At 47.5% G+C, this 25974-nt stretch overlaps 1 protein-coding gene across 1 annotated transcript in view; it reads right to left on the bottom strand.

Annotated features, from left to right (window-relative positions):
- Window positions 1-2302: 2302 nt before the first annotated feature.
- LOC123162841 (WAT1-related protein At5g47470-like) overlaps window positions 2303-25974 on the bottom strand; it is a 32173-nt gene continuing 8501 nt past the window's right edge. The window contains exons 2-6 of the mRNA XM_044580596.1: window positions 8678-8794; window positions 3107-3344; window positions 2861-3022; window positions 2570-2721; window positions 2303-2447 (exon numbers count right to left, since the gene is read on the bottom strand). Coding sequence (XP_044436531.1) covers window positions 2303-2447; window positions 2570-2721; window positions 2861-3022; window positions 3107-3344; window positions 8678-8794 — 814 coding nt within the window. The remainder of the gene's footprint in view (window positions 2448-2569; window positions 2722-2860; window positions 3023-3106; window positions 3345-8677; window positions 8795-25974) is intronic.

Below are 25974 nucleotides of genomic sequence, written 5' to 3'. Positions count from 1 at the left end.
GGCTTGCTTCGCCTTCCATGCATTGCCGTACTTCACCTTGTAATGAAAGATGGCTTTCACAAGGTCAATGATATGTTGGATGCTCATTGTTGGAAGTGTGGATACTGAGTTGGAGAGCCTGTAAGTGATGAACTCGGATGTGAGTTGTCTGTGGTCTTGGGACACAACCTTGCCATCCACCCTTTTTGCCTCGGCACATGTGAGTTGTCACACAACTCACTACGTGCCAAGTGGGACCTCTTTTCCATGGTCTTGCACGCATAATCCACGGACATATTTCATCTTCACATGCACATGCTACCGTCTAGCGCACATTGACGTCCGAGTGGACTACCAGACGATAATGCGTGACCGAGTAGTTTTCGAGCCACATCTTCAATTCCAACATGGTTTGGAACTTAAACCCTTTAGCAACCCCGTTCTTGCCATCATCCAAATCACGGTGAGAGCTTGTCCTAATCCCAAGAGATATACCTTGGCCACCATCTACCATGGCTTCATCCGCGAGACTAACATCCTTGAACAATGTAGTCCGATGATCCCGACCGAATACCTTCTCGAAACCTTCGGCCTCCTTCACCGTGAACCCCTCCTCATCAACTTGTTCATTGAGACCTTCGTCATCCGTATCCGATGCATAGCCACGGGAATAAGGGATGGAATGGTCCATTGTCTCTTGCAAATGATATTTGTCAAGATCACCCACATTGTTGTCATGAAGATCAACTTCATTGTCATTGTCCGCATACTCATCATTCTCCCCTTGCAAAGCTTCATTTTGATTGTTTGGAAATAGGCTCAATGTTGGCCTCACTTCTTGGGTCATAAGAGGTTCAACAATAGGGGTTCCGGTTCAAGTCCAAATGCAAACTTGAATCAACCTTCTTCGTTGCAAGTAACTCAAGAGCCTTGTCTAGTGATTCGGCCACCGTCTCCTTGTATGCAACCCAAGGTTGCTCCGAGTTGACACGCATTGTCTTCCAACGGATGTGCATTCCAAAACCAACATTATGCCTTCCCACCAACTCAACGATATCACTAAGGTCCATCCAATTCGAATTCTTTCCTCACTTGTTGCAAGAGCTCCGCATAGCTAGGACTATTATCAACCACCATGTCAATCTCATCCGGGTCCGGTTCAATATTGCCTTTCAAGAAGGCGTTTTTGTCCCCATGATGAACAAACACACATGTTCTTCTCATCCCTATAAGCATTCTAACAACACAACGTGACATTTCTTCCATGAGTACTAATCCAAAGATTAACACGGAATACAAACCCTAACATATACATGAAACAACAACCATAACCCTAACCCTAACCCTAGCATCAAAATAAGAACATCCATAAGAATAACCCTAACATACTAACAAGCCTAATCATAGGAAATTGGCAAACAAACATCTCACATCCCCATGTAAATCTCTAGATCCATACAAAACTAGGGTTTGCCCAAACTAGCAACAAATGAGCAATTTGTTAACATTACTTGGATCAAAACAAGGGGATCAAAGAAGATTACCTTGAGGAAGGGTTTGAGTTCGAAATCCACGGACAAAATCTTCAAATTTGTAAGATTTGGGGAATGATTTGAGAGGGGGAGACGGGGCAGATCTCGGATGGGATGGGTTTAGGGGTTCGGGTTTGATGGGGGGAGTGGGGGAGGGGGGCCCCGCCAACTAGTAACAGACAGTGCAGCGCCTAAGCGCTAGGCGCTACACATTACACGTGTGGCGCCTAGCTCGAAGGCGTTGCACTGCTGGGTGCGAGGACTAGGCGCTGCACATTACACGTGTGGCTCCTAGCTCGGAGGCGCTGCACTGCTGGGTGCGGGCCCAGTGGGTGCCATGGTGGGTAGAGGTGCAACGCCCCAGAGCTGAGCGCTGCACCGTAGGGTATGACGCCTACGTGTCGGGCGGCACTCAAAAAGGTCAGCCGCGTAAAATAGTTTTAGGGACAGTTTATTTTGTGAATCGATTGTGTTCACGGATCAAAATTGTCAATTTTGCCACATATCGAATCTTTCTTTCTTGCTCACAGGCAAGCTTTAGAAAGCTCGAGGGCTTCAAGAAAATAATATTCAAAACAAGGCGGCAAGCGTGTCAGAAGGAACGGTGACACATATAACGAGGTAAAGCGAGATTAATGGCCTTTGCTCAGCGGGCTGTAAAATAACTTGACTGTTCCAAAATCCAAACAATATCTTCGCAAAAGAAGTCAAACAGTAGATAGGATCAGTGTAGATTCCTACGGTGTCTAGCAAGCAGTGGAAGCAAGCGATTTTGATTTTTGCCCAACTCATCACTGCAAGAATGGCCTCTCGATATCAGATTCAGTTGCGTCAGAGTCAGACGGCAGCGCAAGCTCGGCGAACATCTTGTCCTCCCGGTTCTTGGCCCATAGCACCACATAGAGGCCCGCAAACATGAGCACAATCCCCACCAGGCTGCAACGAAATATGAATATGACAGTGCTGATGTTAAATGTCAGTGCACCAACTGCAGCTACGCATTGACATATTATTCCTTGCGGCGCGGGTGCATGGCCGGCAAAGACGTACGTACGTACCACCCTGTGCCGATCCATTGCCCAAAGAAGATGAAGGAGATGAAGGCCGAGAACACAGTCTGGAACGGGCTGAACATGGACACCAGGACAGGCCCCTTGCGGCCGATGCTCGACACCTGGAACGTCGTGCACAGCCCGATCACCAGACCTCCCTGCACCAGCATTGCCACTATTTTCAGTGCAGGTTACAACGACGTCAGTGTCACATACTATTGCTGAGATCATGGGTCTACAACTTATACTAAATCAGTGACAATTAATATGGATCGAAAATGTACTAGTAGTATGTACCACGAGCACAATTTCACCGATTATTCTGGGGATGTTGCCTGCAGTGCCCGCGCCGAGCTTGCCGTCCATGATGACCTGGATGATGGCGCTGAAGATCGATCCCATCATGGCGGTGATCACACAGATGGACAGCGGCGCCGGGAACCTCTTGAGGGTTGCAGCCTACATTTGCGCATCAGATTCAGCTCTAATTCTAACAAAGTGGCAGAATTATGACCAGTGATTATTTATCTTATCAGCGTGCACCTGCAGGACAGTGTTGCAAGCCAAGACCGTGACTCCAGTGAGCAGGTACACACAGCCAAGGACCCAATCTCTGTCAATTTTCATGCCAGACAACTCTTGATCCCTGGGAACGGACTCTGGCACTGTGCCGGGATGGGGATTCTTTAGGAAGCTCACGCACATTGCTCCACTGATGCATACCAACGTACCCAAGATCTTTGCTCTGGTGTACTTGCACCTCCACTCAAATCTCTCAAACCTGCATATATATAAGCAGAGTCACTAGTAGTAGAGCTACTTGGTCAGTCCGTGTAAGACAATAGGCTTTGGGGGGAACCGGCACAACCCTCTAGGGGTGGCCTATCACATATATATATAATGAGGTGGTATACAACGTTACAATATACACATGTAAATACAGTCTAACACCCTCCCTCAATTTTAGCCACTTTCTAATGAATCTAGAAGGGTAAGATTGCGCCTGTAAGTCTCAAACTGTGGCAAAGGCAATGGCTTGGTGAAGATGTCAGCAAGTTGATCCTTGGAAGAAATAAACTTGATCTGTAGTTGCTTCTGAGAGACACGTTCACGCACAAAGTGATAGTCAACTTCAATGTGTTTCGTTCGGGCATGGAATACCGGATTTGCAGAAAGGTATGTAGCACCGATGTTATCACACCAAAGAACAGGAGGCTGTGATTGGGGTATACTTAACTCCTGAAGTAAGGACTGTACCCAGATGATCTCTGACGTGGCATTGGCCACAGCCTTATACTCAGCCTCAGTACTGCTACGCGAGACAGTAGCCTGTTTCCGAGCACTCCAGGCAATCAGGTTCGAGCCAAAGAAGACAGCATAACCCCCCGTGGATCGCCTGTCATCCGGATTGCCAGCCCAGTCTGCATCAGAATATGCTGAAAGACAACCAGAGTCAGACGGCCGAATATGCAAACCATGAGCCACCGTGAAACGAATATAGCGCAAAATCCGCTTAACAGCAGACCAATGAGTGTCACGGGGTGACTGCAGATACTGGCAGACTCGGTTAACAGCATAGGAAATGTCTGGTCGCGTGATCGTCAAGTACTGGAGCCCACCAACAATACTCCTGTACTCTGTCGCATCAGAAGAAGAAAGAAGCACACCATCAATAGCATTGAGCTTATCAGTGGTAGACATGGGTGTAGTCGTCGGTTTGCACTTAAGCATCCAGCTCGCTGCAACAAATCCAGGGAGTACTTCTTCTGCGTCATAACAAGGCCAGCAGCACGAGAAGTAACCTCCACACCAAGAAAGTAATGAAGCTTCCCAAGGTCCTTGACCGCAAAATCAGCACCAAGTGAGCGAACAAGCGCAGTAGCAGCCGACTGAGAGGAGCTGACCAAAATGATATCATCTACATAGACCAACAAGTACATAGTAACCTCAGGCCTTTGAAGAAGAAACAATGAGGAGTCAGCAGTTGATGATGCAAAACCATGAGCACGAAGAGCCATTGCAAGACGAGCATGCCAAGCACGAGGAGCCTGCTTCAGACCATAAATTGCCTTGGACAGACGACAGAGATGATCAGGGCGATCCGGATCAGAGAAACCCGGAGGCTGGCGCATGTAAACCTCCTCCGCCAAGACACCATGAAGAAAAGCATTTTGAACATCAAGCTGACAAAGAAACCAACCTCAAGTAACAGCTAGAGAGAGAAGAAGTCTGATGGTAGTAGGCTTGACCACTGGACTGAAGGTGTCTTCATAGTCAAGTCCAAAACGCTGTCGAAAACCACGAGCAACCAGACGAGCCTTATAGCGCTCAATGGACCCATCAGAATGCCTCTTCACTTTGAAAACCCATTTGGAATCAATGACATTTACCCGTGATTGTGGAGGAACAAGAGTCCATGTCTGATTGCGAAGAAGCGCTTGATACTCCTGCTCCATGGCCTCTCTCCAATGAGGAATGCGCATAGCAGCTTGATACATGCGTGGCTCAGAGGATGGATCTGCGAGAGCAGCAGACATGCACGCCGCTAACCAAGCAACTGTGCCATCGTGACGTTGCTTAGGCTAAAAAATGCCACTCCGACTGCGCGTATGTGGACGTAGAGCAGCAGCAGGAGCCGGCAGAGTCGAAGGTGACGGAGACGTGACGGTCGCCGGAGATGCAGGAATCACCTCAGGCGAGCTCGGGACAGACGACTCCGGGCTGCATGGCGAAGACTGGCCCGACGACAGGGGCTCAGAGGCCATGGGCGAACCGAGAATGGGCGAGGCGAGAGCAGGCGAGGCCGGCCCTGGTGAGAAGGGCCCAGACACCCTGGGCGAGGCAGGGGCGGGCGAGGCCAGGCCTGGTGATGACTGCCCCGACGCCCTGGGCGAGACGGGGACCGAGGAGGCCGGCCCAGTCGGCGGGGTTGTAGGGCGCGACGATGGCGAAGGCAGCCCAGAAGCCAGAGGCGACCGGGCCAGGACGTCGATCGGCCATGCATGAGCACGGAAACCGAGGCCATGCAGGGGTGCCATGTGCTCCTCATGCACAACAGAAGGTGCCGAGGATGAAGGCGATGGCGACGAAGAGGAAGATGGCACTTCCAGAATCTCCAAACGAGCCCCACGACCAGTGCCTGCACCATGGTTAGGCAACAATAGAGGAGAATATGCAACATCATCAAATTGGTCAGAAGCAACAGAGGATGAATGCATGACAGGTGGCTCGGTAGTGGACAGAGGGAGTTTGGCAAAGGGAAAAACATGCTCATCAAACACAACATCCCGAGAGATGTAGACACGATTAGTGGGCACATGAAGACATTTGTATCCTTTATGAAGAGAGCTATAACCAAGAAAAACACACTTCTTGGAACGAAACTCGAGCTTACGCTTGTTATATGGACGGAGATGGGGCCAGCAAGCACACCCAAACACCTTGAGAAAGGTGTAGTCCGGTTGTTCATTAAGGAGAACTTCAATGGGAGTCTTCATATTCAAAACACGAGTGGGAGTACGATTGATGAGAAAACATGCAGTGGTGAAAGCATCACTCCAAAAACGAAACGGAACAGATGCATGGGCCAAAAGAGTCAGACTAGCTTCAACAATGTGACGATGCTTACGTTCTACTGAACCATTCTGCTGATGTGTATGTGGACATGCTAAACGGTGAGTGATCCCAAGCGACTGAAAGAAGGAGTTGAGGTTGCGATACTCGCCACCCCAGTCCGACTGAACATGAACAATTTTGTGCTTGAGAAGGCGTTCAACATGTTTTTGGAACTGAACAAAAATGTCAAACACATCAGATTTACGTTTGATAAGATAAAGCCAGGTAAAGCGGCTGTAAGCATCAACAAAACTGATATAGTAATTATGACCACTAACAGAAGTCTGAGCAGGACCCCATACATCTGAAAACACAAGTTCTAAAGGATGTTTCACCTCACGACTGGACTCCGAAAAAGGAAGTTGATGACTCTTCCCCTGCTGACAAGCATCACACACTACTACATCTTTATTACTAGACACTAGGAAGCTCATGACGACGCAAAACATGCCGGACAATAGGTGTGGCCGGGTGACCAAGACGAGCATGCCACTGTGACGGAGATACCCGAACTCCACTGAAGACGCGAGCGACGCCAGGATGCCCCAGACGATAGAGACCTTGGCAGAGCCGCCCACTAAGAAGAATGTCCCTCGTGCCCCGATCCTTAATAAAAAGATCAAAAGGATGAAATTCACAAAGCACATTATTATCACGAGTGAGTTTAGGAACTGAAAGAAGATTACGTGTCACAGATGGAACTCGAAGAACATTGCGAAGTTGAAGACTCCTATTGGCATGTCTAGTGAGAAGTGATGCTTGACCAATATGAGAGATGTGCATACCTGCTCCATTGGCGGTGTGGATCTTGTCGGAGCCATGGTAGGGTTCACGAGTGTGAAGCTTCCCCATCTCACTGGTCAGGTGCTCTGTCGCCCCAGAGTCCATGTACCAGTGGGGATCAATGGAGTAGGACTGAGTGTGTCCCTGTGGCTTCTGCGGCGGCGGACGATCAGCCATGGCGACCTGACGAGCAAAGTTGCGTGTATCCTTCCCGTCATTGCCGAGACCAAGAAAACCCCGCTGGAAGCGCTTGTGACACTTCGAGGCCCAGTGCCCATCGCGACCACAAAGCTGGCACACACGTGGACCGCCAGCCCCTGGTAGCGTCGCAGTAAGAGGAGGGTCCGAGGCGGGTGGTGGTGACTGCCCCGAAGGAGCCCTGGATGAAGCAGAGGAGCAACCACCCTTGGTGGCGGCGTTTGCCGAGAGGGCGCCGTTGCCCCTGGATCGGCGCGTCTCGACTCGTTGCTCATTAAGCAGGAGGCGTGAAAAGACCTCGTGTGCTGGCATGGGCGTGGAGTTGCCCCTCTCATTGATGATCTCGACTAGGGCGTCATACTCCTCATCAAGACCATTGACAATAAACAAGTTGAACTCGGAGTCGGTGAGGGGCTGTCCAATGGAGGCCAGCGTGTCGGCGAGACTCTTGACTTTGTTGTAGAACTCAGTGGCGGTGGAGTCAAGCTTCTGACACTCCCCAAGTTGGCGACGGAGCCCAGATACACGAGCCTGCGACTGTGCCGCAAACGAGCGCTCAAGAATAGTCCATGCCTCGTGGGACGTCTTGGCGAAGACAACAAGCCCAGCAACGGCCGGAGAGAGCGACCCCTGGATGGAGGAGAGGTTCGCCTGATCCTGCCCTGTCCAGACACGGTGAGCCGGATTATAGACCGGACCGTGCACGCTGTCAACCAGCGCAGGAGGGCAAGGGAGAGAGCCGTCGACATAGCCAAGCAGATAGTGACTCCCAAGAAGCGGAAGAACCTGCGCGCGCCAGAAGATGTAATTGTCCGACGACAACTTGATGGTGATGAGATGGCCGAAGTGAAACGGCGGCGGCGGCTGCGATCCCATCAAGAAGACTGGCTGAGGTGAGACCACCGTGGAGACAGTCAGAGGGGCAGCCGGCGCGGTGACAGAGGGCGCGATGGCCGCGGTTGACGCCGCGAAGCCTGCCAGCGCGACGTCCTCCGCCACCAGCGGCGCAGTGGCCGAGGGCGCGACAGCCGCGGTTGACGGGGCAGCGGCGGTGTGGGCCACAAGCGCCTGCCCGGGCGAAGTAGCAGCCGGCGGGAGCACGAAGAGGGAGCCGACGCTCCGTGTCCCGATCGGCGCCTGAAGGGAGGCGGCATCCAGCGGCCTCGAGAGAAGTGTTGCGAGGGAGGCCGGCAGAAAACCGGTGGCGGTGGAGCCGGACGCAGCGGCGGACGTCATAGCAGTCGGGCGACGGCGACGGCGGGCGCGGCGGCGGCGGCGGTGGCGGCGGCGGCGGCGGCGGCGGTTTAGGGTTTTTAGGCGGAAGCGGACGTAACCTAGCGTGATACCATGTAAGACAATAGGCTTTGGGGGGAACCGGCACAACCTTCTAGGGGTGGCCTATCACATATATATAATGAGGTGGTATACAACGTTACAATATACACATGTAAATACAGTCTAACAGTCCGAAAGTCAACAATGTGTTGTTTTTCCCGTATTAAGGATTTGGTTCGGTACCTCAGGCAGGCGGCGATGACGAAGATGAAGCCAGGACCAGGATTGGGCATGGCCGAGGCGATCGCTGGTGAGGTCCGCTCGACGCCGAGCATCATCAAGACTTGGTATATGGATACCCTACACAAAGAACAAAAAATGTTTTGTTAACCGATTGCCAGCATTTGGTAGTATCTGAATCTTTACAGCAATGCTTTTTTTTTCATAAAAAAGAGTTTCCTCTCCGGTTTCCATTAATAGGAAACACCAATGCATTTGATGAACTATGGACATTATCACTACCGGACTCGCGGTCTATGCCTACGGCCACGGGCCGTCGGCATAGGCCCCTAGGCCGTCGACATAGATCTATGCCGACGGCAGCCGTCGGCATAGAGCCGTCAGTCTAGATTACGTCAGCGTACTCTAGTCAGACCGTCGGCATAATAATGCCGTCGGCATAGGGGTCTATGCCGACGGACCTGGCGCAGCCGTCGGCATAGTTTAGCCGTCGGCGTAGTTTTCCGTCTGACGGCAACGGACGGCGCCGTCAAACTGCTGGCAGGCCAGGAGGCGACACGTGGCAGGGCTATGCCTACGGCAAAGCCGTCGGCATAGGTTTAATCTATGCCGACGGCTTTGCCGTAGGCATAGCCCTGCCACGTGTCGCCTCCTGGTGTAACCTGGTGGCATGGCTATGCCTACGGCCAAGCCGTCGGCATAGATATAAATCTATGCCGACGGCTTGGCCGTAGGCATAGCCGTGCCACGTGTCGCCTCCTGGTGGCTCCTGAATTTATCTATGCCGACGGCTTTGCCATAGGCATAGTTTTTTTTATTCCATGTTTTCTCTTTTCCAATTCATTTGACAACATTTCAAAACAGAATAATATGAAATATGACAGTTCATCAACATCATTTAAACATAGTCAAGTTCATCATCTAAAGATCATCACCGGCGAAAGTCCACGAACATAAGAGTAGTGCAAGACATGAAACATCATAAAAGTTGAAACATGAAAGACATGGCACAACGGCCGCATACACGGAATCATCATCGACATCAAGCACCACCGAGTCCACCTCCTCCAAAACCACCACCACCACCGAGTCCACCTCCGCCAAAACCACCACCAAGTCCACCTCCGCCAAAACCGCCACCGCCAAGTCCTCCTCCGCCAAAACCGCCACCGCGACCACCATCACTCTGCCAGATCGGAGTGACTGGGGTCGACGTAGCAGGAGTCGAGCCACCGGTCCCCTACATGTTTGAAAGAAGATTCTAACGGTAAATATGACATGATAGTGTTGAATGAACGAGAACTAGTTTGTCATTAGTTAGGAAAATTTACTAACCGGAGTATCACCGCCTAGTGCCAGCCATTCCTCGAACGTGGGAATGTGTGGGGCGTTTCCCGCAGGTGGTGGTGGGGGTCCAACTTGTGGTGGCTCCGTGCGATTAGTCCAAGACGCCAACATAGCCTGGATGTTAGTTAAACAAGTCCACTTAGAAACAAGCCGTGATCAACAAAGTTAAAAGGAATGAAAGTGCAAATTTGAGCTTGGTTTAAGAGGGAAAAACTAACCACCATCACTTGACGGCTGTAATCATCATTTGCCTTCACTCGTTGCAAGTACTCCCTCAGCTCAATATGCCTATGCTCGAGAAAGGTCTAATATGCCTACAAAATTGAGGTTGTTTCTAAGTGGGCAGTGATGAAAATAAACTAAGAAAGATAGAGACAAAGAAGATAAGGGGAAGTACTTACAGCACGTTGGCGGACTAAGGGAGGCTGCGAACACCCCGTACTCTCTAACGGGCTCGGGTTGGTAGCTCTAAGCCGTGTGTACGAGATCGACAGAGTGACCAAGCCATCGAAACACGGATACCGGCCATGGGACTTACCCTGGATGGCCACCACCGCTGTGTCGTCGATCTGAGACTGGGCGACCTCAGGAACGGGAACATCCGGATGCAACTTCTGATAGTTCTGAGTGTAAGATTGCAGGTGTTTCTCGGTGTTGCCGTAGTACTGGCTCTCGCCCTCCTTGCGATCACTCCGCTCGTGGGCCAGCTTCCACGACTCCATGTCTGAGAGCGGCCTCTGCAACTTGTCCTCCTGCAACGTCAAACATAAGTTAGCCATACATAAGAACATGATGGTAAAGAAGAACCAAAATGCATCTTTCATATAGATATACCTTCATGGCCTTGAAGCCCCAGTGGTTCCTGTTTCCTTGGCCGTGTGTCCCGTCTTTTCCACGGTTAGCCCGGGCCTTGATGCTCTTGGCAACAAACTCTGGATCGTCACCGACCCACCTATCCACCAAACACGCCCATCCGTCATGCCTTCCATAGCACCAACGAGGAACAACCTATGCAAATTTTGGAAGCATGACATGTGAGCACGAAACATATAGTTGACTCTTTGAAACAATGAAAAGTCAGTAATAGTTACCATCATGAACTGCTCCCTGCTCATGGTAATTTTTTGCCTCTGTGCTTGAGTTTTGGTCATATTTTGTTGCAGGTAGATGTGGTAGTACTGTGAGACGGCAACCCAACGCACCTCATACTGCAACTGACGAGCTTTCTTCTTTGCAGATGCAAGTAAGACCACGTCGGCTCTGGCCTTGTGCTCATCAAGAACTCTATAGAGTTGCTGCAATCATGCATAAACCAGAAGCAAACAAGGCATGATTTGAGTGATTCAATGATAAACTATGAACGAAACTAAAGACAAGTGATTCAAAAGGGAACTTACCCAAAATTTGGTGATCACGGCCTTAGCGGCCGTCCCGTACTCCGCGTTGCAGCAAGCCTCGTAGTGGGCCCAGCTTGTGGCCAAAACACGCAGATGTGGGTCCCTGTCTGGCCGCGGGCAGAATAGGCCAGGCCAAAACTGCTTCAACAGGATAGTGAGAAGGCCGTTCGGTTTACGGCCCTTTCCGTGAAGGATCCAGTTACTGCAAAAGAATCAAAGGGTTGCCATGTGTACAATAAAAAAATGTTGTCATGTGTTGAAAGTATGATTGAGATGCACTTACTCTGTCCCCGCAGGTTCAATGAGCCACTTGTGCGCCTCGATAGAAGGTGGTGTAGGTACTCCGACATTACCACGCAGCCACCCCTGCGGAGCACCCGGTGGCAAGTCACCCCACAACTCGGGGTCAACCTCCCCTCCACCCTCCTCGCCCTCCTCGGCCTCCTCCTCCTCGGCCTCCTCCTCCTCGACATCAGGAATATACTCCTCCTCCTCAGACTCAGAAGCTGCATCAGCATAGGAGGGCATCGAAGAAGACCCTCCTATTTCGAACACGGCCCGGAGTTTTTGGCCCGGTTGCCTCTCCCCCCACCTCCTCGTCCTCTAGGGGCTCTCCCCCCACCCCCTCCTCCTCTAGGGTCTCCTCCCCCGACCCCTCCACCTCCCTGTGAGGTGCCATCCTCGCGTAGTCGGGAGAGAACCTTGTGGGCTCGTCCACTCCGAGTAAGTCCTCCTTTGAGTTTACTGAGGAAACTGGCACCGCTGGACTTGCCCATGATTAGCAAACCTGCATTGAGAAGAGAATAAACAATTAGTAAGGATATAAAAAAAACAAGCATACAGGAAAGACATTAATAACGGAAGAGAACATTATTAAAAGAACATACATTTTCTAGAACCCATATGAATCATCACTATTGTAATCTATTTGTCGACCGGTCTCATCATCACTATCCCGCATATCTTCTTCGTTGTCTGACGGAGGTGGAGGCTCTTCCTCATCGTCAGCGTCAGCATCTTCATTTAACTTTTCAAGCATAATTATGTCTCTTTGATTCACAACTGCCTCACCATCAATCCGGGCGCCGTCGTCATTTGGTTCCAGGTCAACATAACCCAAGTCATCATCCTCCTTGTTCCGGACCACGTCATCATGTTCCTCTTGAAAAAACACTCCCTCGTATGTCATGGGGTTTATGTTGTAGTAATCATCATCGTTCGGGTCTGGTAGCTTACCATGTGGCGACACCTTGAACACAACTTCCCAACCCTTTAGGTACTCTTTCTGGCATGGGTAAGGCAGATAATATACTTGTGTGGCCTGGGTAGCGGCGATAAAGAGATCAGCTCCGGCATAGACGGTTGATGGTTTAACTTCAACTAAACCAACAGAAGGTGTATGTCTCAGACCCTTTTTGGGGTCGAACCATCGGCATTTGAACACAGTGAGACTTAGGTGTTTACGGCCACATTTGAATGTAAGCTCGTATATTTTTCCTACCCTTCCGTAGTAATCTACATTATTATCTCCTTCGGTGAAGACTCCGGTATTTATGGTTTTGGGATCAGGCCGACTGTTCTGGTGCTCCTCTGTATGGAAGCGATACCCATTCACATCATACTTTTGGCATGTCATGACGGTAGGGTCAAAACCCATGGAAACCCATCTCAATTCTTCATCCATTGATTCGTTTGGATCATTTCCCTATAAGTTTAATTGAAATTATAGGGTGCATGAGTTTAATTGGAAGTGTGAAATGGGTAATAGGGAAGTGTGAAATATTACTTTCTCCATGAACCACGCAACGAAATTTTTCCTTCCATCAGCACCCTTTCGGAGAAGAGCAAGTGCCTCCGCTTCAGTAGGAGGCAGCATTCCTGTCCATTCTTCCTCAAGGAATCGACTACAATAAGGAAAGCGGTATAAGAACTAGGCAAAGTGAACATAACGAATTGACTAAAAGAATGGTGCAAAGGTATTACCTCATCCACTCATCCTCAACTTCTTTGATGTTGTGCAAGATATAGAACATGACATCCTCCCACTCATCTCGTGGCATGACATAAGATGTCGAGCATCTAGCCCTGCCACCTTGCCCAGTGAATAGAGGCAACTTGGGTTTATATTTGGGTTCTTCTGTATTGTATCGAGACACCTTATTGTGCAACGTGGGAACATGGTCTGTCCTGAGGTCTGCCACCTCCTCTAGGATAACTGCCTCAGCTATGGAAGCTTCAATCTTAGCTTTGTTTCCACATTTCTGTCTCAGATGCTTGTTCTGTCTCTCAGGGCCGTACTGCCAATGATACTGCACAGGGCCCCCCAACAATACCTCGTTCGCAAGGTGCAAAATGAGATGTGTCATCGGAGTAAAGAAGCCTGGCGGGAAGATCTTCTCTAGCTTGCATATCAACTCCAGCGCCTTCTTATGCATTTCTTTTATCTTCTCAGGACATACTTCTTTAGCCCAAAGCATTCGGAAGAAATGGCTTAACTCCGCAAGCACACGCCAGACACGCTCGGGAACATAGCCCCGAACCATCACCGGCATAATCCGCTCAATCCATACATGATAGTCATGACTCTTCAGCCCGGTCACTCTGCCCGTTGAAAGATTGACCCCCTTACTTATATTCGACGCATAACCATCAGTGAACTTCACGACGTGTTTCAGCCACTTGAATGCCTCCATCTTATGATCCTTTTTAAGTACGAAGTCAGCATCTGGCTTGAACCAAGATTTTCGACTGCCTGTGGGAGGTTGCATGTGAAGACGTGGTCTATCACAAATATTCTGTTGATCGACTCTAGCATTAACATTATCCTTTGTCTTATCAGGAATGTTGAGGATCGTGTTAAAAAGGGACTCTGCGACATTCTTTTCGGTGTGCATCACGTCGATGTTGTATGAAAGTTTGAGGTCCTTAAAACAGGGAAGCTGCGTGAAGGGGGTAATGTGAGTCCAGTTGTGCGTCTCACCATATCCTTCAAAACATTTTTTCCCTTTACCGATGCCTTTGCCTTTGCCTTTGCATTTGCCTTTCCCTTCACCGGCAGGCTTAAGAGCTTTGAGCTGAGCAAGCACATCCGCACCAGAAAACGTTGGAATCTCGTTTACTTCATGAACAACTTTGCCTTTTGTGAAGTTCTTCTTGTCTTCCCTATCAGGATGGTCTGGAGGGAGGAATTGTCGATGCTGGTCAAAGGCAACATACTTGTCACCCTTCTTCGGCCAAATGAAAATCAAGGCCTGCATGCACACTAGGCAAGGCATCTTTCCACTTGTACACCATCCGCAGAACAGGGCATAGCCGGGAAAGTCATGCATGCAATACTGTAGCCAAACTTTCATCAAGAAATTTTTCTGCAGATGCCGGTCGTATGTCAACCTCGGGAAGTACCAAGAATGGTGCAAATCATCCACCAACGGCTGCATAAACACACTCAAATTCTTCCCTGGATATTCAGGCCCCGGAATTATAAGCGACAGGAACATGGTCTTGCGTTGCATTATGGCGCCGGGAGGGAGATTGAGCGGAATAACAAATATGGGCCAGCAGCTGTATGGATTAGACGACATACCATATGGATTGAACCCATCACCTGTTATAGCAATTCTGACATTCCCAGCCTCGGCTGCTTCCTCCGGGTACTTTATATCGAATGACTTCCATGAAGGAAATATGCCCTAGAGGCAATAATAAAGTTATTATTTATTTCCTTATAATCATGATAAATATTTATTATTCATGCTAGAATTGTATTAATCGGAAACATAATACATGTGTGAATACATAGACAAACAAAGTGTAACTAGTATGCCTCTACTTGACTAGCTCGTTAATCAAAGATGGTTATGTTTCCTAACCATGAACAATGAGTTGTTATTTGATTAAAGAGGTCACATCATTAGTTGAATGATCTGATTGACATGACCCATTCCATTAGCTTAGCACACGATCGTTTAGTATGTTGCTATTGCTTTCTTCATGACTTATACATGTTCCTATGACTATGAGATTATGCAACTCCCGTTTGCCGGAGGAACACTTTGGGTGCTACCAAACGTCACAACGTAACTGGGTGATTATAAAGGAGCATTACAGGTGTCTCCAAAGGTAGATGTTGGGTTGGCGTATTTCGAGATTAGGATTTGTCACTCCGATTGTCGCAGAGGTATCTCTGGGCCCTCTCGGTAATACACTTCACATAAGCCTTGCAAGCATTACAACTAATATGTTAGTTGTGAGATGATGTATTACGGAACGAGTAAAGAGACTTGCCGGTAACGAGATTGAACTAGGTATTGGATACCGACGATCAAATCTCGGGCAAGTAACATACCGATGACAAAGGGAACACGTATGTTGTTATGCGGTCTGACCGATAAAGATCTTCGTAGAATATGTAGGAGCCAATATGGGCATCCAGGTCCCGTTATTGGTTATTGACCGGAGACGTGTCTCGGTCATGTCTACATTGTTCTCGAACCCGTAGGGTCCGCACGCTTAAGGTTTCGATGACAGTTATATTATGAGTTTATGAGTTTTGATGTACCGAAGGTTGTTCGGAGTCCCGGATGTGATCACGGACATGACAAGGAGTCTCGAAATGGTCGAGACGTAAAGATTGATATATTGGAAGCCTATGTTTGGACATCAGAAGTGTTCCGGGTGAAATCGGGATTTTACCGGATTACCGGGAGGTTACCGGAACCCCCCGGGAGCCATATGGGCCTTCATGGGCCTTAGTGGAAAGGTGAAGGGGCTGCCCACAAGGGCTGCGCGCCTCCCCCCTTCCCCTAGTCCTATTAGGACTAGGAGAGGTGGCCGGCCACCCTTCTTCCCCTTTCCCCCTTGGGAATCCTAGTTGGAATAGGATTGGGGGGGGGGAGTCCTACTCCCAGGAGGAGTAGGACTCCTCCTGCGCCTCTCTCCCTGGCCGGCGCCCCCCTCCCCCCTTGGCTCCTTTATATACTGAGGTAGAGGCACCCTAGAACATACAAGTTGATCCACGTGATCTGTTCCTTAGCCGTGTGCGGGGCCCCCTGCCACCATATTCCTCGATAATACTGTAGCGGAGTTTAGGCGAAGCCCTGCTGCTGTAGTTCATCAAGATCGTCACCACGCCGTCGTGCTGACGGAACTCTTCCCCAACACTTTGCTGGATCGGAGTCCGGGGATCGTCATCGAGCTGAACGTGTGCTCGAACTCGGAGGTGCCGTAGTTTCGGTGCTTGATCGGTTGGATCGTGAAGACGTACGACTACTTCCTCTACGTCGTGTCATCGCTTCCGCAGTCGGTCTGTGTTGGGTACGTAAACAATACTCTCCCCCTCGTTGCTATGCATCACATGATCTTGCGTGTGCGTAGGAATTTTTTTGAAATTACTACGTTCCCCAACAGTGGTATCAGAGCCTAGGTTATTTATGTTGATGTTATATGCACGAGTAGAACACAAGTGAGTTGTGGACGATACAAGTCATACTGCCTACCAGCATGTCATACTTTGGTTCGGCGGTATTGTTGGACGAGACGACCCGGACCAACCTTACGCGTACGCTTACGCGAGACCGGTTCCCTCGACGTGCTTTGCACATAGATGGCTTGCGGGCGACTGTCTCTCCAACTTTAGTTGAACCGAGTGTGTCTACGCCCGGTCCTTGCGAAGGTTAAAACGGAGTCTATTTGACAAACTATCGTTGTGGTTTTGATGCGTAGGTGAGATTGGTTCTTACTTAAGCCCGTAGCAGCCACGTAAAACATGCAACAACAAAGTAGAGGACGTCTAACTTGTTTTTGCAGGGCATGTTATGATGTGATATGGTCAAGGCATGATGCTAAATTTTATTGTATGAGATGATCATGTTTTGTAACCAAGTTATCGGCAACTGGCAGGAGCCATATGGTTGTCGCTTTATTGTATGCAATGCAATCGCGATGTAATGCTTTACTTTATTACTAAACGGTAGTGATAGTCGTGGAAGCATAAGATTGGCGAGACGACAACGATGCTACGATGGAGATCAAGGTGTCGCGCCGGTGACGATGGTGATCATGACGGTGCTTCGGAGATGGAGATCACAAGCACAAGATGATGATGGCCATATCATATCACTTATATTGATTGCATGTGATGTTTATCTTTTTATGCATCTTATCTTGCTTTGATTGACGGTAGCATTATAAGATGATCTCTCACTAAATTATCAAGAAGTGTTCTCCCTGAGTATGCACCGTTGCGAAAGTTCTTCGTGCTGAGACACCACGTGATGATCGGGTGTGATAGGCTCTACGTTCAAATACAACGGGTGCAAAACAGTTGCACACGCGGAATACTGAGGTTATACTTGACGAGCCAAGCATATACAGATATGGCCTCGGAACACGGAGACCGAAAGGTCGAGCGTGAATCATATAGTAGATATGATCAACATAATGATGTTCACCGATGAAACTACTCCATCTCATGTGATGATTGGACATGGTTTAGTTGATTTGGATCACGTGATCACTTAGAGGATTAGAGGGATGTCTATCTAAGTGGGAGTTCTTAAGTAATATGATTAATTGAACTAAATTTATCATGAACTTAGTACCTAATAGTATCTTGCTTATTTATGTTGATTGTAGATAGATGGCTCGTGCTGTTGTTCCGTTGAATTTTAATGCGTTCCTTGAGAAAGCAAAGTTGAAAGATGATGGTAGCAATTACACGGACTGGGTCCGTAATTTGAGGATTATCCTCATTGCTGCATAGAAGAATTACGTCCTGGAAGCACCGCTGGGTGCCAGGCCTGCTGCTGGAGCAACACCAGATGTTATGAACGTCTGGCAGAGCAAAGCTGATGACTACTCGATAGTTCAGTGTGCCATGCTTTACGGCTTAGAATCGGGACTTCAACGATGCTTTGAACGTCATGGAGCATATGAGATGTTTCAGGAGTTGAAGTTAATATTTCAAGCAAATGCCCGAATTGAGAGATATGAAGTCTCCAATAAGTTCTATAGCTGCAAGATGGAGGAGAACAGTTCTGTCAGTGAGCATATACTCAAAATGTCTGGGTATAATAATCACTTGATTCAATTGGGAGTTAATCTTCTAGATGATTGCGTCATTGACAGAATTCTCCAATCACTGCCACCAAGCTACAAGAGCTTCGTGATGAACTATAATATGCAATTGATGAACAAGACTATTCCCGAGCTCTTCGCAATGCTGAAAGCTGCGGAGGTAGAAATCAAAAAGGAGCATCAAGTGTTGATGGTAAACAAAACCACTAGTTTCAAGAAAAAGGGCAAAGGGAAGAAGAAGGGGAACTTCAATAAGAACGACAAACAAGTTGCTGCTCAAGAGAAGAAACCCAAGTCTGGGCCTAAGCCTGAAACTAAGTGCTTCTACTGTAAGCAGACTGGTCACTGGAAGCGGAACTGCCAAAAGTATTTGGCGGATAAGAAGGATGGCAAGGTGAACAAAGGTATATGTGATATACATGTTATTGATGTGTACCTTACTAATGCTCGCAGTAGCACCTGGGTATTTGATACTGGTTCTGTTGCTAATATTTGCAACTCGAAACAGGGGCTACGGATTAAGCGAAGATTGGCTAAGGACGAGGTGACGATGCGCGTGGGAAACGGTTCCAAAGTCGATGTGATCGCGGTCGGCACGCTACCTCTACATCTACCTTCGGGATTAATATTAGACCTAAATAATTGTTATTTGGTGCCAGCGTTGAGCATGAACATTATATCTGGATCTTGTTTAATGCGAGACGGTTATTCATTTAAATCAGAGAATAATGGTTGTTCTATTTATATGAGTAATATCTTTTATGGTCATGCACCCTTGAAGAGTGGTCTATTTTTATTGAATCTCGATAGTAGTAATACACATATTCATAATGTTGAAGCCAAAAGATGCAGAGTTGATAATGAAAGTGCAACTTATTTGTGGCACTATCGTTTAGGTCATATTGGTGTAAAGCGCATGAAGAAACTCCATACTGATGGACTTTTGGAACCACTTGATTATGAATCACTTGGTACTTGCGAACCGTGCCTCATGGGCAAGATGACTAAAACACCGTTCTCCGGTACTATGGAGAGAGCAACAGATTTGTTGGAAATCATACATACCGATGTATGTGGTCCGATGAATATTGAGGCTCGTGGCGGATATCGTTATTTTCTCACCTTCACAGATGATTTGAGCAGATATGGATATATCTACTTAATGAAACATAAGTCTGAAACATTTGAAAAGTTCAAAGAATTTCAGAGTGAAGTTGAAAATCATCGTAACAAGAAAATAAAGTTTCTACGATCTGATCGTGGAGGAGAATATTTGAGTTACGAGTTTAGTGTACATTTGAAAAACTGTGGAATAGTTTCGCAACTCACGCCACCCGGAACACCACAGCATAATGGTGTATCTAAACGTCGTAATCGTACTTTACTAGATATGGTGCGATATATGATGTCTCTTACTGATTTACCGCTATCATTTTGGGGATACGCTCTAGAGACGGCCGCATTCACGTTAAATAGGGCACCATCAAAATCCGTTGAGACGACGCCTTATGAACTGTGGTTTGGCAAGAAACCAAAGTTGTCGTTTCTGAAAGTTTGGGGCTGCGATGCTTATGTGAAAAAGCTTCAACCTGATAAGCTCGAACCCAAATCGGAGAAATGTGTCTTCATAGGATATCCAAAGGAAACTATTGGATACACCTTCTATCATAGATCCGAAGGCAAGACTTTTGTTGCTAAATTCGGAAACTTTCTTGAGAAGGAGTTTCTCTCGAAAGAAGTGAGTGGGAGGAAAGTAGAACTTGACGAGGTAACTGTACCTGCTCCCTTATTGGAAAGTAGTACATCACAGAAAACTGTTTCTGCGACACTTACACCAATAAGTGAGGAAGTTAATGATAATGATCATGAAACTTCAGAACAAGATACTACTGAACCTCGTAGATCAACCAGAGTAAGATCCGCACCAGAGTGGTACGGTAATCCTGTTCTGGAAGTCATGCTACTAGATCATGATGAACCTACGAACTATGAAGAAGCGATGGTGAGCCCAGATTCCGCAAAGTGGCTTGAAGCCATGAAATCTGAGATGGGATCCATGTATGAGAACAAAGTATGGACTTTGGTTGACTTGCCCGATGATCGGCAAGCAATTGAGAATAAATGGATCTTCAAGAAGAAGACTGACACTGATGGTAATGTTACTGTCTACAAAGCTCGACTTGTCGCGAAAGGTTTTCGACAAGTTCAAGGGGTTGACTATGATGAGACATTCTCACCCGTAGCGATGCTTAAGTCTGTCCGAATCATGTTAGAGATTGCCGCATTTTATGATTATGAAATTTGGCAGATGGATGTCAAAATTGCATTCCTGAATGGATTTCTGGAAGAAGAGTTGTACATGATGCAACCGGAAGGTTTTGTCGATCCAAAGGGAGCTAACAAAGTGTGCAAGCTCCAGCGATCCATTTTTGGACTAGTGCAAGCCTCTCGGAGTTGGAATAAACGTTTTGATAGTGTGATCAAAGCATTTGGTTTTATACAGACTTTCGGAGAAGCCTGTATTTACAAGAAAGTGAGTGGGAGCTCTGTAGCATTTCTGATATTATATGTGGATGACATATTACTGATTGGAAATGATATAGAACTTCTGGATAGCATAAAGGGATACTTGAATAAAAGTTTTTCAATGAAAGACCTCGGTGAAGCTGCTTACATATTAGGCATTAAGATCTATAGAGATAGATCAAGACGCTTAATTGGACTTTCACAAAGCACATACCTTGACAAAATTTTGAAGAAGTTCAAAATGGATCAAGCAAAGAAAGGATTCTTGCCTGTGTTACAAGGTGTGAAGTTGAGTAAGACCCAATGCCCGACCACTGCAGAAGATAGAGAGAATATGAAAGATGTTCCCTATGCATCAGCCATAGGCTCTATCATGTATGCAATGCTGTGTACCAGACCTGATGTGTTCCTTGCTATATGTTTAGCAGGGAGGTACCAAAGTAATCCAGGAGTGGATCACTGGACAGCGGTCAAGAACATCCTGAAATACCTGAAAAGGACTAAGGATATGTTTCTCGTATATGGAGGTGACAAAGAGCTCACTGTAAAAGGTTACGTTGATGCAAGCTTTGACACTGATCCGGACGATTCTAAATCGCAAACGGGATACGTGTTTACATTAAACGGTGGAGCTGTCAGTTGGTGCAGTTCTAAACAAAGCGTCATAGCGGGATCTACATGTGAAGCGGAGTACATAGTTGCTTCGGAAGCAGCAAATGAAGGAGTCTGGATGAAGGAGTTCATATCCAATCTAGGTGTCATACCTAGTGCATCGGGTCCAATGAAAATCTTTTGTGACAACATTGGTGCAATTGCCTTGGCAAAGGAATCCAAATTTCACAAAAAGGACCAAACACATCAAGAGACACTTCAATTCTATCCGGTATCTAGTCCAGCTGGGAGACATAGAGATTTGCAAGATACATACGGATCTGAATGTTGCAGACCCGTTGACTAAGCCTCTTCCACGAGCAAAACATGATCAGCACCAAAGCTCCATGGGTGTAAGAATCATTACAGTGTAATCTAGATTATTGACTCTAGTGCAAGTGGGAGACTGAAGGAAAGATGCCCTAGAGGCAATAATAAAGTTATTATTTATTTCCTTATAATCATGATAAATGTTTATTATTCATGCTAGAATTGGATTAATCGGAAACATAATACATGTGTGAATACATAGACAAACAAAGTGTCACTAGTATGCCTCTACTTGACTAGCTCGTTAATCAAAGATGGTTATGTTTCCTAACCATGAACAATGAGTTCTTATTTGATTAAAGAGGTCACATCATTAGTTGAATGATCTGATTGACATGACCCATTCCATTAGCTTAGCACACGATCGTTTAGTATGTTGCTATTGCTTTCTTCATGACTTATACATGTTCCTATGACTATGAGATTATGCAACTCCCGTTTGCCGGAGGAACACTTTGGGTGCTACCAAACGTCACAACATAACTGGGTGATTATAAAGGAGCATTACAGGTGTCTCCAAAGGTAGATGTTGGGTTGGCGTATTTCGAGATTAGGATTTGTCACTCCGATTGTCGGAGAGGTATCTCTGGGCCCTCTCGGCAATACACATCACATAAGCCTTGCAAGCATTACAACTAATATGTTAGTTGTGAGATGATGTATTTTGGAACGAGTAAAGAGACTTGCCGGTAACGAGATTGAACTAGGTATTGGATACCGACGATCAAATCTCGGGCAAGTAACATACCGATGACAAAGGGAACAACGTATGTTGTTATGCGGTCTGACCGATAAAGATCTTCGTAGAATATGTAGGAGCCAATATGGGCATCCAGGTCCCGCTATTGGTTATTGACCGGAGACGTGTCTTGGTCATGTCTACATTGTTCTCGAACCCGTAGGGTCCGCACGCTTAAGGTTTCGATGACAGTTATATTATGAGTTTATGAGTTTTGATGTACCGAAGGTTGTTCGGAGTCCCGGATGTGATCACGGACATGACGAGGAGTCTCGAAATGGTCGAGACGTAAAGATTGATATATTGGAAGCCTATGTTTGGACATCGGAAGTGTTCCGGGTGAAATCGGGATTTTACCGGATTACCGGGAGGTTACCGGAACCCCCCGGGAGCCATATGGGCCTTCATGGGCCTTAGTGGAAAGGTGAAGGGGCTGCCCACAAGGGCTGCGCGCCTCCCCCCTTCCCCTAGTCCTATTAGGACTAGGAGAGGTGGCCGGCCACCCTTCTTCCCCTTTCCCCCTTGGGAATCCTAGTTGGAATAGGATTGGGGGGGAGTCCTACTCCCAGGAGGAGTAGGACTCCTCCTGCGCCTCTCTCCCTGGCCGGCGCCCCCCTCCCCCCTTGGCTCCTTTATATACTGAGGTAGAGGCACCCTAGAACATACAAGTTGATCCACGTGATCTGTTCCTTAGCCGTGTGCAGTGCCCCCCGCCACCATATTCCTCGATAATACTGTAGCGGAGTTTAGGCGAAGCCCTGCTGCTGTAGTTCATCAAGATCGTCACCACGCCGTCGTGCTGACGGAACTCTTCCCCAACACTTTGCTGGATCGGAGTCCGGGGATCGTCATCGAGCTGAACGTGTGCTCGAACTCGGAGGTGCCGTAGTTTCGGTGCTTGATCGGTTGGATCGTGAAGACGTACGACTACTTCCTCTACGTCGTGTCATCGCTTCCGCAGTCGGTCTGCGTTGGGTACGTAGACAATACTCTCCCCCTCGTTGCTATGCATCACATGATCTTGCGTGTGCGTAGGAAATTTTTTGAAATTACTACGTTCCCCAACATTCCATGCTTCACCTTCTGATGTATGTACAATTTTTTTTGGATTGTACCTTTTCCCTTCCTTGTGCCACTTCATCATTTTGGCAGACTCCTCGGTGATGAAAAGGCGCTGCAGTCTTTTTATAAAATCAAGATACCGAAGAACCTTCGCAGGGATTTTTAGCTGCCGCTTCTGACCATGCTTATCGACCACCTCAATATACCGAGAGGAACCGCACTTCCTACAGTAGTTGTCATCCGCATACTCATGCCTAAACAAAAGGCAATTCTTTGGACAAACATGTATTTTCTCATAGTCCATGGAGAGCGCCTTCATGATTTTCTTCGTACCGTACAGGGTTTACGGCAATTCATGGCCCTCGGGCAGGCTGTTAGCCCATACTCCCAGAAATGCTTCGAAGCAACCTCGGCTACAGCCGTACTCAGCCTTCACTTCCACCAGTTGCGAGATGGCATCCAGCACAGACAGCTTGGCACCCTCATAGAGAGGTTTCTTTGACGAGGCCAAGATTTCCAGGAAGGCCTTTGTGGTTTCCTCCGGCTCCTGCGGTTCATTCGCTGAATGTGACGGAGGTGTCGGCTGTGCAGCAAAGACATCATCTAGCATGTCTCTAACCCCATCGTCCTCATAACCAGCGACGCGTTGCCGTATCACATCCTCTCTACCACGGTCCCGCTGGGCAAAGTTTATCGGCATATTGAAGTTGGGCATAAATCCATGCGTGCGAAGGTGCTTAGTCATCGCACTCTTATCTCTGCGGATACGTCTCTTACATCTGGCACACGGGCATTCTGGCACCATCCTCATTGGACTACGGAATATCTCTTTCAAAAACACATCAGTTTTCTCGACCCACTATGTTGTTACTTGATTCCGACGGAAAAACCCACTATACATCCACTGATTATCTGCCATCTCTGCTTTATTGGAACCCACACAACAAAATTAAGGATTCATTTAAATTACCCACATCAATATTTTATTTTTTACAAGGTTGACATTTAATCCACCTACATCTCTAATAGGTAAAGATGGGTCCTAATCCCACCCGAGAATGTGTAGATTGAGTACGGTCCATGCTCTACCCCATTCCGAGACAAAATTTCGGCAGCACCTCCCCGCTGTTCTCCAAATACACGTCTCGGCAAAATGCCGAGAGAATGTGCATCCGGAGAACAACAGGGAGGCGCCGCCGAAATCCTGTCTCGGAACGGGGTAGAGCATGAACAACGTACCCAATCTACACATCCTCGGGCTGTCCGTGGAAAGCGCTGGACAATCCGAAAGAGCTGCGGTGATAAATATGCAATTGAATGCATATTTATCGTTGCAACCCTTTCGGACGGGAGACCTAGGTTACGCGACTTGATGTGAAAATTCAATCTAGTGACATGAAAAAAAAGTGGACGAGGTCATGGAATTGTTGCTCACCCTCCGATGTAGTCGATCAAAGGAGAGGGACGATCGTGGACCAACAACTCCAACATCGACGATCACTCCACGAAGATGGAACACCACAAATCCTGTTATTTACACCGAGTGAAAAAAATTAGGTCATCACATCACATTAAGCATTGACACTTTAAACTATAAAGAAAAATCATATTTTGTCAACTGTCAAATTTGGAAGCACTTATCATATCGCATTTAATTCATCACCTCACATTAAGCATTGACACATCAATTTTTTAGCAAGATCATCATGATGAAATAACCGCTTATCGTATCCCAAATTTGAAGCACATCTCACATAGCTACTTAACAACATCACAAACTGAAAATAAAATCTTCGTTAACAATTTTATGAACTAAGTGACTCAAGTTGCTTTTTTAACTATGATAATTCATTTTGCCGAGATTCATCCATCTAGCAACCTAACCGTAGCAAAATAACTCATTTTGCCGAGATTCCTCCATCCATCTAAGATACATATACAACATTCATCCATCTAGCAACCTAACAACATCCAAAATCCATCCATGCATTCATTCATACATCGAACAATAGCTAAATAATGCAAAAAAATGGAAAAAAAGAGTGTTAGCTCACCGGGCAGAGAGGCATCACGGTGGTGGAGTTGGAGGCAGGGGCCGGCGGTGGAGGTGAGGGGAGGGCCGGGGCGGAGCTGGGCCGGCCGGGAAGGTCGGCCGGTCGGACCAGCAGGGGGCC

The sequence above is a fragment of the Triticum aestivum genome, chromosome 7B (genome assembly GCF_018294505.1).
Source record: "Triticum aestivum cultivar Chinese Spring chromosome 7B, IWGSC CS RefSeq v2.1, whole genome shotgun sequence".
NCBI classification, from domain to species: Eukaryota; Viridiplantae; Streptophyta; class Magnoliopsida; order Poales; family Poaceae; genus Triticum; species Triticum aestivum.
This window is presented reverse-complemented; position numbering and strand designations above follow the sequence as displayed.